The sequence below is a fragment of the Orycteropus afer genome, unplaced genomic scaffold (genome assembly GCF_000298275.1).
Source record: "Orycteropus afer afer isolate SDZICR_OR568_19922 unplaced genomic scaffold, OryAfe1.0 scaffold00247, whole genome shotgun sequence".
NCBI lineage: Eukaryota > Metazoa > Chordata > Mammalia > Tubulidentata > Orycteropodidae > Orycteropus > Orycteropus afer.
The window spans coordinates 3,769,633-3,782,095 of NW_006921834.1; the positions used below are offsets into that span (position 1 = coordinate 3,769,633).

The 12,463-nt window shown below is 49.5% G+C and overlaps 1 protein-coding gene across 1 annotated transcript; it reads left to right on the forward strand.

Annotated features, from left to right (window-relative positions):
- The first annotated feature begins 287 nt into the window (after positions 1-287).
- On the forward strand, positions 288-7,629 carry KRT8 (keratin 8). Its single transcript, XM_007949544.1, has 9 exons — positions 288-653; positions 3,437-3,639; positions 4,023-4,083; positions 4,550-4,645; positions 5,241-5,405; positions 5,682-5,807; positions 6,402-6,622; positions 6,781-6,839; positions 7,430-7,629. Exons 1-9 carry the CDS (start codon positions 303-305, stop codon positions 7,627-7,629), a joined length of 1,482 nt encoding a protein of 493 aa, XP_007947735.1. The 5' UTR covers positions 288-302.
- The last annotated feature ends 4,834 nt before the right edge of the window (positions 7,630-12,463 follow it).

The window sequence follows — 12,463 nt, forward strand, 5'->3', positions numbered from 1 at the left end:
GTTCACATTCACTGAATTGCTCAGTCCTGGGTTTCTGGGTTGGTGCTGGAGTGGGCCCCTGGGTGGGAGCAGCTCTCTGCTGCCCCCACCTGAATCCTGCCTAGAGGTGACAGGTGTCGGGTTAGGCCCGGCCCCCTCAGGGCCTAGCCACTCAGGTACAAGGCTGTTCCCCGCCTTTGGGCTGGGCTCTCTTTTATAAAAAGGGCCATTGCTGAGAGCTGGACACCCACCTAGAAGCAGCTTCTTGGCTCCTTCTCAAATCTACGTCTGGTTCTGCCACTGCCTCCTCTCTAGCCTCCACCATGTCCATGAGGGTAACCCAGAAGTCCTACAAGGTGTCCAGCTCTGGCCCCCGGGCCTTCAGCAGCCGCTCTTACACAAGCGGGCCAGGTTCCCGCATCAGCTCCTCGTCTTTCTCCCGGGTGGGCAGCAGCGGCAGCTTCCGGGGCAGCCTGGGAGCCAATATGGGTCTGGCCGGGGGCTTCGGTGGGGCAGGAGGTATGGGGACCATCATGGCTGTCACGGTGAACCAGAGCCTGCTGAGCCCCCTTAAGCTGGAGTTGGACCCCAACATCCAGGCCGTGCGCAACCAGGAGAAGGAACAGATCAAGGTCCTCAACAACAAGTTTGCCTCCTTCATCGACAAGGTGAGGGTTCCCCCTGCATGGCTAGCTATGCCTGCTGCCCTACTAGGGTCTGCACCCTTTCTCCTAGCCACCTTGTCAGTGGGCACATCTCCAGCCCCTTTACTGGCCCTGCTGGCCCCACTCACCCTGGCAACACACCTTTGCAACTGATGACTCATTTCTCCCATGCACTTTGATTGGGGCTGTGGGGTAAGGATGGGGAGAGGGTCCGGATGGCTGAGACTAAATCCTGGGGCTTCCTCCCTTCCTCAAACTGTCTCCAAGTCCAGGTTTGAGAGGCGGATAAAGTTTTCATCCTAGAATAGTCCCAGCTTGTAACCTGTGCACTGGGAGGAGAGTCCCCTCTTCTGGTTCACCCCTCTCCCTGGAACTGCTCCTCTGGATCCTCAATGGTGTCCTGTGCTATTTTTTGTTTTTAAATAGTGATTTGATAAATTTCTAGAAGGAAGAGGGTGTCCTGACTCAAATGGGCAAATACTGATTGAGGCTTTTGGCACCCTAGGGCCTGACCAAGATGAGTCATAGCTTGGCCCCTGCCCTGGGAGCCTGCTGTGTGGGGTTTGGCTGGGCGGGACTGGGCGGGACAGAGACCCACCCCCTACCGTGGGGTGAAGGGCTGAGTCCCGCTGGCTTTGGGACGCCCTCAGTCCACCTGGCCGAGCTCCTAAACGCCTGAGTAGCTGCCTTTGGGATGTGTGTCAAGGGTGGGGTGTTCTGCGAGGGGCTGACTTCAGAAAAGCCTCTATCCGGGATTCAAGGTCTGCGGGCGTTGCACACATTGCCCTGCACACATTGCCTGGTTGTAGGCCCTGTTAAAATTCTAGAGTTTATGGCTTCAGATAACGCGTCCGGCCAACGCCCCTTTCCTACTCGGCCCTTGCCCCTTTCACTTTTCCCTAACCCGCTCTGCCCCAATGGCCTGGCTCCACTTTCCCAGAGAAAGAGCCAGGCCGGGTTTCGCAGTGTCAGGGGTCCCAATGCCCCTAGCAGCAGGCGGGAGGATTGGGCCCCTCCCTGTTGACCCGCTCCTGGGAGGCATTGTGGGAAAGGAAGGAGGGAAACCCTGGGGCAGATTCGAATCTTGAGGAGTTGGAGTCCCCTGGGAAACCGATGGTTTCCTTATTCTTTAGAGAGTGCTTGCGGGCTCTTTGTCTCTCCCTAAGCACTCTAGATTTTTCATCTTGACCACGCTGTGCTGGCTCTCCTGTTCTTACAGTCAGTAGTTAAGCACAGGCTCTGGGGTCCAACTTTGAGTTCACACCTGGCTCCTGTTTCCTACCTGGTTACCTTGCTAAGACTGATTTTTTCTCATCTGTAAAATGGGCATGGTAGTTCCCAGATCAAACCGTTTTTGCCTTTTCTAGGATATAATGTATGAAAAGTGCTTAGTAGTGTTTGGGCCATTAGGGCTAACTGTTAAAATCACTCATTTTTAGTATTGGGGAGCAGAATGACCTGGAGAAGAGAGATATTTAGAAAGAGGGGGTTGTGGGATTTAGATTGTACCCTCTTCCAAGTCCACCCAATTTTATAAAAATTACAGCTTTTGGATTGCTAAAAACAAAAAACAAAAACATTCCCCATGTTGGAACTAGTCTGTTGTTCTTTTTTTTTTTTTTTTAAATAAATTTCCCATCTAACATGCCCTCATTTCATCCTAAAATCTGAATTCTTTGAGCCCAAGGAACCAGGACCATTGTGTTTAGGGCAGGAGAGGAAGGTTGTGGATTCAGGGCTAGGGCAGGGCGAGGGAGACCTTCTCCCAGGCCATCTTTGCCTTTTGGGCAGTCTCCAGTAGATGCTGAGGAATCTCAAAGACATTGCTGTGGGGAGCGGAGAGTACTGTGGGGAGTAGAGAGGAGTTTCAGTTTGCAGACAGACTTCAGGTCTCTTACCTCTTCCCCAGCTAAGAGTGACTTCTGTACAGAAATAGGCTCCTCAAAAGGCCTGCTTGAGTTTCTCTAGGCCATTGCTGGATCAGAGACCAGGCTCACAGTGGGGAAGCAACTCAAGGTCAGGTAGCACAGATAGTAGCAGTGTTTAGCTAGGAGGTAGGCCGCCTGTCCAGTACTCTTTGGACCAAACTTTGGATATAGCTTCTTTATAATCTCCAAGTCTCTCAAAGTCACTCCAAATAATAATAATAATGGTAGTATTATTTGATATGAACAATCTGCATTTTCTTTTTTCAATTTTATGTAAGTGTAAATAAAAGCATCCTTAGAAAACTTGGCTATTTTTATTAATCTGTAATAGACAATCTAAGTAAATAAGACCTGTGTGCTGTGCATACATAGCTTCAATTTTAGTCCCCTGATTGCCCCCTTGTAACTGTGCTCCCCGGGAGCTCTGGTAGCATCATCGTGCCTAAGGCATTTGACTGCTGACCAGAAGGCTGGCGATTCAAACCCACCAGCCACTCCTTGGAAGGAAGGTTGGGCGATCTACTTCTGTAGTGATACTGCCTCGGAAACCCAAGGAGGGGTCGCTATGAGTAGAGTCTGACTCGATGGCACATAACAACAACAACAACTGTGCTCTCCATCCCTTCCAGCACTGGAGGGGCATAATGCCCCACCACCCTTATCATGCTGTCTCCTCAGGTCATAGGTGATCCTCCCCAAACAGTGAACCAGGTTGCTGGATTCCTGGAACCTCACTGTTCGGGGAATGGATTAGAGGAAGAGACAGCATTTACAGTTTCCAAGTGCTTGCTCCTCCCCACCCTAGACTCTGAGCCCTGGCCTGATGTGGACCTTCTTGCTCCTACCTCCCCTCTGCAGGTGCAGTTCCTGGAGCAGCAGAACAAGATGCTGGAGACCAAGTGGAGCCTTCTGCAGCAGCAGAAGACATCTCGGAGCAACATGGACAACATGTTCGGCAATTATATCAACAGCCTTAAGCGGCAGCTGGAGACACTGGGCCAGGAGAAGCTAAAGCTGGAGGCAGAGCTGGGCAACATGCAAGGACTGGTGGAGGACTTCAAGAATAAGTGAGCTACTCCCCTCCCCCAACTGAGGTCCTCCTGCCTTGTCTCTTGGGATCAGAGGCCAAAGTCACCATGACCTCCAGCACATCCCAGAAAGTTCTCTCTGAGGTGTTATATCAGTTCCTGTGTCTAACCCTCCCAATCCAATGTGGATTCATGGATATGGAGAGAGATTTCTTGCTCCAGGCCTCCCTACAGGCTGATGATAGTATGGGGTTAGGGCAGGGAAAGGGTAGCTGGTTGGGGCAGAAAGATAAGCCCTTTCATAACCTGCATCCTCTGTGAACTGAATTTTCTAGATATTTATGTCCCCCTTCCCCCACAAGAGACCCAGAACAACCACACTTTTGCCTTCATCTTCTGATTCTAAGCCATTTCCTCACCAGGTACGAGGATGAGATCAACAAGCGGACAGAGATGGAGAATGAATTTGTCCTTATCAAGAAGGTGAGGGAGTACCTATGCCCCTGAATAGACCTTAAGGCTGGAGCCTACAGTCTTGGACTAAGAAGGCTTTCTAGGTTCTCTACCTAAATCTTGTTTCCAAGAAATGGAACAAATTTCTTTATTTCAACGTTTGAATGCCTCCTGGGTACATAGCGTAGAAAGGTAGAGAAGGACAGAAAGATTAACTATGTGCATCAGGACAGAATTCTGGACAGTAGAATGGGAGGTCCAGTCATAAAAGGCTTTCTGGAGTACTTCAGGAAGCTTTCTGGTGGACTTCAGGAAGCAGATGTGAAGGTATTGGGCTGAGGGTGTAGGTAGTATGGGGCAGAGTATGGACTCCAAGGTGGATGTGGGGAAGACAATTAGCTAGAAGATCTTGAAGTCTAGGCCATTGGGGGTGCCTCTGGGTTGAGGTTGGGTGTGGGCACTCAACTCATGTTCCCTCTTGCCCCCCGTCCCCCAGGATGTGGATGAAGCTTATATGAACAAGGTAGAGCTGGAGTCCCGCCTGGAAGGGCTGACGGAAGAGATTAACTTCCTCAGGCAGCTATATGAAGAGGTATGTTTGTGGGGGCTGGGGAGTCAGTCCCTCCACAGTGGGGCCCAGCATACCAAGAGACAAAGGCCCACCATGAATAATCACAGCTACCAATACTAGCCTAGCATACATGCTCTATCCCCATATGTGAGGGAAAATTATTGCCCCATTTCACAGATGAAGAAGTGGGCTCAGAGAAGTTAAACAACCTGTTTGAGGTCATCATGCAGAAAGTGGTGACCCTGCTGCAAGCTTAGGCCTACTCTATTCCCAGAGCCTTTGTTTCTAGTCTTTGGGCCACATGCAATCGCTCTGTGGACTTAGTATTGGAGCTGGGTGGATGGATGGATTCTTCCCCTTTGGTTCCTCACCCAAAGCCAGGCTTTCTTTTCTCCATGCCTCATTTCATTTTCACCTCCCTCCATGTTCTAGGTCTTTGACACATCTTCCTTCAGGAACGTTAGCTTTTCCCCAGCCCTAACTTCCATCTGCTTCTCTCTCTGCTGCCCTGTCTTATCCTTTGGTTGCCTTGTCTTATCTCTTAAGGAAGGCCTTTCTGCAAAAGGGGGGTCCTTGTAGGCAGGGACAGAGTCTCACCACCTTCTCCCCGTGATAGGAGATCCGTGAGCTGCAGGCCCAGATCTCGGACACATCCGTGGTGCTGTCCATGGATAATAGCCGCTCCCTGGACATGGATGGCATCATCGCCGAGATCAAGGCCCAATATGAGGAGATCGCCAACCGCAGCCGGGCAGAGGCCGAGAGCATGTACCAGATCAAGGTGAAGAAAGAGCAGAGTCATCTGTTCCTAGGTTGACTCTGCTCCCCTAGCCATGCCTAGGTATTCCCTAGTCATAAGGAGGGAGCAGGACTTCAAATTCTGATGAGCCTGCTGGGTGGGTGGTAGATTCCCTGTGCCTAGAGGCCTGGAAGAGTTTTGATGCGGTGTGTGTTAGGGAGACAAGGTGACCTGGCAGAGTGGGCACTTGCCTTTGGGTGGAGGGCAACTTGGGCTCCAGGGGGTCCCATAGGCCTCACTCCTCATCTCTCACTGCAGTATGAGGAGCTGCAAACGTTGGCTGGGAAGCATGGGGATGACCTTCGTCGTACAAAGAATGAGATCTCTGAGATGAACCGGAATATCAGCCGCCTCCAGGCTGAGATAGAGGCGCTTAAAGGCCAGGTATGGGCTGGACTGGTCTGAGGGTAGGAGATGACCCTTGGACACATGTAGGTGAGGAGATAATGTAGGGTATAGTGTGGAGGCAAGGGGTCAGGGGCAGGAATCCTAGACCAGAGTTTGGGAGTTGGAAGTGAGAACTATAGCCTAGCTTCTTGGACTGTTCCTGGGAAGATGACCAATGAGAAGGTGGTACCTGGGTCTATAACAGAGGTGGAAAGGGGTTGGAAAGGTAGGTTGAGGCCCAGAATGGGTCCCCCAATCTTGGTTTATTTGATGTGTCTTACATACCATGATAAAATTGGGTTCTGATGCTTTCAAAAAGTCTGGAACACAGAGGTCTAGTCCAGTTAGGGTGGGGGATGATCCTGTATAGTGTCACGGGTGAGAAATTTGTGAGGGGAAGTACCTGGAAGCCACTATAGTTCTCCATTCTCACTGTGATAACTGAATTTCACTTCCCTTAATTCCTTTAGGCTGGGTGGGATTAGTTAGTCTGAATCAGGGTGGAGGACCCAAGGGAAAGGGGAATGAGCACAGGGGAGGGAGGCAAATCATGTATCCTCTGCCTGCTTACCTGCTCCCCTGCTCCCATAGAGGGCTTCCCTGGAGGCTGCCATTGCTGATGCAGAGCAGCGTGGGGAGCTGGCCATTAAGGATGCCAACAGCAAGCTGGCTGAGCTGGAGGCTGCCCTGAATCGAGCCAAGCAGGACATGGCACAGCAGCTGCGTGAGTATCAGGAGCTGATGAACGTCAAGCTGGCCCTGGACATCGAGATCGCCACTTACCGCAAGCTGCTGGAGGGCGAGGAGAACCGGTGAGTGTGGGGGTCTCTGATGATGGCCCTGGTGCCCTATGCCTGAGACTTGGGGTGGGGCAGGGTTGGGTGCTGTTCCCTTGGATCTTGGTCTTACTGTCCTGGGACAAGAAGAGCTAGGAGTTGGTCCTGATGTTCCATGTGTCCTCCGGGTACAGGCTGGAGTATGGGATGCAGAACATGAGCATTCATACAAAGACTACCAGTGGCTATTCCGGTGAGTGTCCTGGGCCCTGAGGGATGGAGGTGGGAGGGCAGGGCCTGCATCTGTCTTCCCTGGGGATTTCTCCATCAGGGAGACATGTGCTAGGGGTGGGGCTGTGCTCAGGTGCTTGTCAAGTGACCTTGGTCTTGAGCACTTGGCCATTGGTGGCGGGGGAAGTTGATGACAAGGAGCAGGATCCATGTTCTTGGGGCAATCCCAGGATGATGGGGGACATACCCAGTACCCAAATCATATAGTTAATAATAGAAAGCATCCAACTAAGTGGTAGCTTGGTGCCAGGCACAGTGCCAACTGCTCTCCATGCTTTGTCTTATTTACTATTTATATAACCCCTGTAAATTTTCATGTTTCACAGAAGAGGAAGTGGAGGTCTAGTTAAATGACTTGCCCAAGGTCACATAGCTAATACTGAACCTCTTTCCCACACTGCTCCTGGTTTGGAGCAGTGAACCTAGTGGGTCTGGGCTAGATTTCCCCATTCCTAGGGACATTGTAGGGAGTGAGCAGGCAAAAGGGGCTGTGGAGCCTGGTGCATGGGGAGAGACCCCAGTGCTCATGTGGCTGCCTGTGTCCCTGATCAGGTGGACTGAGCCCAGCCTACGGGGGCCTCACAAGCCCTGGCCTCAACTATGGCCTGAGCTCCTTCCAGTCCAGCTTTGGCTCTAGTGGAGGCCCCAGCTCCTTCAGTAGTACCAGTTCCACCAAAGCTGTGGTTGTGAAGAAGATTGAGACCCGTGATGGGAAGCTGGTGTCCGAGTCTTCTGATGTCCTGCCCAAGTGAATGGCCACTGTGTCCCCTCCCAGCCTATGCATGTCCCTGCCTGGCTTGGAGCTTCTAGAGGAAGGAGCTGTGCAGGAGCTTAGTGGGATCAGCAGATTTGAGGCTGGCCCTCAGCTCACCCTGGGGACATATACTGCTTGGGGTACCCTCTCTTGCCCATATCTTTTCCAAAATAAATCCTGAGCCAACCTACCTTGCTGTGAGTGCAGCCCTTGTTCATGGGAAGTGGGAGAGGGAGGTGGTCAGGAGGCCTCTTCCTGGGACTCAGAAGTTGGGAGGGCCTGGGAGGGGGCTCTAGGAAGGGAAGTCTGGTCTCCTCCAGGCTGTTCCTGAAGAAGCTTCTTTGTTGAATCCTGGCTGATAACCTGACCATTGCCATAAATGTTCATACCTGCTATATACCTGTACACAGTGCTTTACAGTTTATAACATACTCTCAAATACCCAATTTCAACTGATCTACACAACAAACCCTTTGAGGCAGGCAGAGTAGGATCTAGATGTTATCAACAGGAGAGAGTTTTGTTTACTTTCCTGAGTTTCTAGGAGATCAATATTAGGACTACTTGCAGGCTTGGAGAGACCAAGTAATTTGCTCAACTAGAAGGTGGCAGAGCAGGAATTCATAGCCAAGACTAACCAATCCTTAAGCCTATAGATCTCTTTAGCCAGGCACATGGCTTCTCTTTGTGGTCATAGGTGTTGTTTTCACTATCTTCATTCCTACCTTTTTAGCTAGGGATCAACAAGTCCTGGTTTTCCCATCGTTCAGAGGCCCAGAGTTCATTCTCAGCAATTGGGTGTGTTACACCACGATTTCTGGAAGCCAAAAGATAGTAAAGGTCTTGGCATTGATGAGTGGGCTTTTCCCTGTTCCACTCACAGTCACACCCACCCACCTGGCTCTTTGACACCCCCGTCCTACCTTCTCACATGCTGAATTTATATAGAGGGCTAGAGTGTGTGTAAAGGGTGTGTGTGCGTTCCGTGTTTGCATATGTAGGTGTATTATGGTTAGATGGGTGTGTATAGACTTCGCGAGGTGTGTGAATAAGGGATTTGCCTATCTTTGCTGAAACACAGAAACTGTGAGGTTTAGGGGCAGGAGTGGAGGGTTAGGACATAGCTCGATAGAACGGGGCCTCCTCAATACTCCCACTCCACTGCCACCATCATTGAGGTCCAAGCAGACACGGCTGCCCCTTAGCACTGAACTAAGTCAAGCCTGTGGGCATGACTCAGATGAGGCATTTTCACCAAGAGAGAGTAGTCTGGAAACATGCAGAGTGTGCAGTAGGTGGAGGCACCATGGTGCAGGGATCCCCTCTGGGGTTCCTGATTCTGGATCTCTGGCTTTCTAGACTGGTCTCCCCTGGCCTGTCTCACCCCTCTAGCTACCTCCACAGAGCTCTCAGACTTGGTCCAGGCTTCTTTCCATCCCCTCCCACCTAGTCCCGGTGAAAAGGCCAGGGCTCTGGACGCTGTCACAATAAAGGACTTCACTCTTCGCTGATAAAACCAACAACAGCATTATCTAGAGCAGTGGTTTTGGACTATTTTGGTAGTGGTTCACTAAGAAGAAGGAGCCCTGTAGTTACACTGCTTGGCTTCAAACTGAAAGGTAGAGTTTGAACCCACTAGCTGCTCCACAGGAGAAAGTCTGCTTCCATAAAGATTATAGCCTTGGAAACCCTATGGGGCAGTTCTCCTCTGTCTTAGAAGGTCATCATGAGTTGGAATCCACCTGATGGCAGTGGGTTGTTTTTTTGGATTCACAGTAAGAAATTCATATATATCATGACTCATGAACAAGAATTTCGTAAAACAGGACTTACCTTCTGCCCTTTGCTCAGGTGTGACCCAGCCCTCTTGACAGGACTCAGGAGGGTGGTACTAGAGCCCAGGATGGTGGTGTTAGAGCCCAGGGTAGGGGCAGCATCTGGTGACAGGGACTTTGCCCACTGGGGCCCCAAGTCAATATTTTCAATTGTGCCCTACCCGGTTCTCCCTGAAGCCAGTTTCCACACCCTAAGTGTTTGCTCAAGGAAAGGCAGGAACAGCTATAGGGAGAATTCCCTTTCCTTTCATTCCCTCTCTCTCTCCCTCAATCCCTTCTTCCCTCCTTTCCCGTAGTATTGTGTATTACCTGTGATCAGTGAGGCCCCGGGTGGGGAGGCTGCTAATGGAAAGGTTGGTTTGAGTCTACCCAGAGGCCCCTTAGAAGATCGGCCTGGGATCTAGTTCTGAAGAACCAGCCATGACAACCCTACGGAGCACAGTTCCACTCTGACACACATGGGTCACCATGAATTGAAACTGACTCGAGGACTACTGGTTACCAGGAGATCGTAAACAGAGATACCCCCTTGTTCTGGTTATTGAGTGCCGCTCTGACAAGAAATATAACACAAATGGGATGACCTTAACAAACAGGAGTTTATTCTTACAATTTGGAGGCTTTAAGACCAAGTTCAAAGTGCCAGGCTCTAGGGGCTGGGTGAAAGCTTCTCAACCCTGGGGTCCAGCTCTGCCTCCTGCTCCCGGCCCACTGGAGCTAGAGGCTTTTCTTCACTCAGGCAGCTGCTGGCTGCTGAGACTGACAAACCCAAGGTTGACCAGCTGCCCAGCCACTCAACCAGGCCCAGCCAAGTTGACACACAAACTGAACTACCACACCCCTCCCAAAACAAACCTGCCCCCCTAAAAGAAACCCAAACCCATTGAGTTAATTCCCACTCATAGTAACCCTATAGGAAAGGGTAGAATTGCCCCCATAGTGTTTCCAAAGCTGTAAATCTTTATGGAAGCAGACGGCCTCATCTCAGCTGGTGGGTTCAAACTGCTGACCTTTTGATTAGCAGCCCAATGCTTTAACCACCATGCCACAAGAGCTCCTTAAGAAGGCAGATGGTCACATCTTTCTCCCATGGTGTGGCTGGTGGGTTGAACTGCAGACCTTTGGGTTAGCAATCAAGTGCTTAAGCACTATCCCACCAGGGCTCCTTGAGACAAAGATAAGAGCTGGAAATTCAATTTTCACTTAGATGAGGAAACTCATAAAGCTAATGTTTCTCAGGGTAGACTTTGTGATTCATCACATCTCAATCCTCCACTCATCCTTTCAGGCAAATATTAAAATCCTCATTTTATGGATGTAGAGTTTACCTAAGGTTGCATATTAATGATAGAAGTGGTGCCCTGACTCCTGGACCAGTTCTTTTGACAATACTAGATCTATTGGTTACCTAGTGCTGCTCTGACAGGAATATACCACAAATGGGATGGCTGTAACAAACAGGAGTTTATTCTCTTCCAGTTCGGGAGGCTAGAAGTCCGAGTTCAAAGTGCCAGGCTCTAAGGGCTGGGTGAAAGCCCCTCAACCTTGGGTTTCAAATCTGCCTTTTGCTTGTAGCCCATTGAAGCTAGAAGCTTCTCTTAGACAGCTGCTGGCTGCTGAGGCTGACAAACCCAAGATCAACAAGTAAAAGGCATAGTTCTGATGTTACCAAACAACATGGAAGGCTATTGATTCAAGTCCATTGAAAGTCCCACAATCAGCAGAGCATAGCAGGCTGCTGAACAATGACTCGGCTACATGCAGGGTTCAAGCGTGCCATGAGCTAGAGACTATCCCTAAGGCTTCTCCTTATATACAAGAAGTAGACCACATCCCAAAGGCAGCTACTCAGCTGTTTGTAGTAGATCCCACCAATGAGCTGATTGCCAGTCTCACCATGGGGAATAACTACCACTAGCTGCCCAGCCTCTCAACCAGGCCCAGCCAAGTTGATATTACAAACTTAACTACCACACTAGATTTCTATCAAAGGCTGCCTGGGAGGCTCAACAGATTTAGTGCTCAATTACTAGCTGAAAGAAAGGTTGGTAGTTCAAACTCACCCAGAGATGTCTTGGAAGACAGGCCTTGGAATCTCTTTCTGAAAGATGGAAGCCTTGAAAACTCTATTGAACAGTTCCACTCTGCACACATGGGTTACCAAGAATCAGAATCAACTTGTTGGTAACTAAAAATAATAGCCTTCTATCACTCATAGCTCTGGTGGTGTAGTAGTTAAGGCATTTGGCTGATAACCACAGGCCTATAGTTTGAACCCACCAGTTGCTCTGTGGAAGGAAGATGGGCAATCTGCTTCCATAAAGATTTACAGCCTTAGAAACCCAACAGGGGTTACTATGAGTTGGAATTGACTAGATGGCAGTGAGTTTTTGGATCACATAAAGCTAAAAAAACTTTTTAAGAGGTAATAAATGAACATTGTATATAATTCAAAAGTACAAAAGGGAATTCTTCCTCACCAGTCACCCACTTTCTCTCCCAAAGGGCCACAGATATCACCAGTTTCTTGTGATTACTTTCAGATAGAGTTCATGTATATAACATTAGTTAGACACATACATACATACATACATTTATACTTCTCACAAACAGTAGTATATGATATGTGTTGTTAAATACCTTGATTTGACATTTACTTGACACCTGTTCCTTCCATATCAGTATGTAATTGTTATTTTTCACAGCTGCATAATATTCCACTTAAGGATGTGCCATAATTTATTTAACCAGTCCTCTATTGGTGGACTATTTGCTATGGTAATAATGTTACAATTAATAATAACCTTGGATACATGTCATATCATATATGGTGAAACCAAACCAAACCAAACTCACTGACATGGAGTAGGATCTGACTCATAGTGACCCCTCCTTGGGTTTCCAAGGTGGTATCACTACGGAAGTAGATTGCCCAATACGTGGTGAGGATGCCTGGATAATTCTTGTAAGTGGAATTGCTGAGTCAAAGGGTATGTA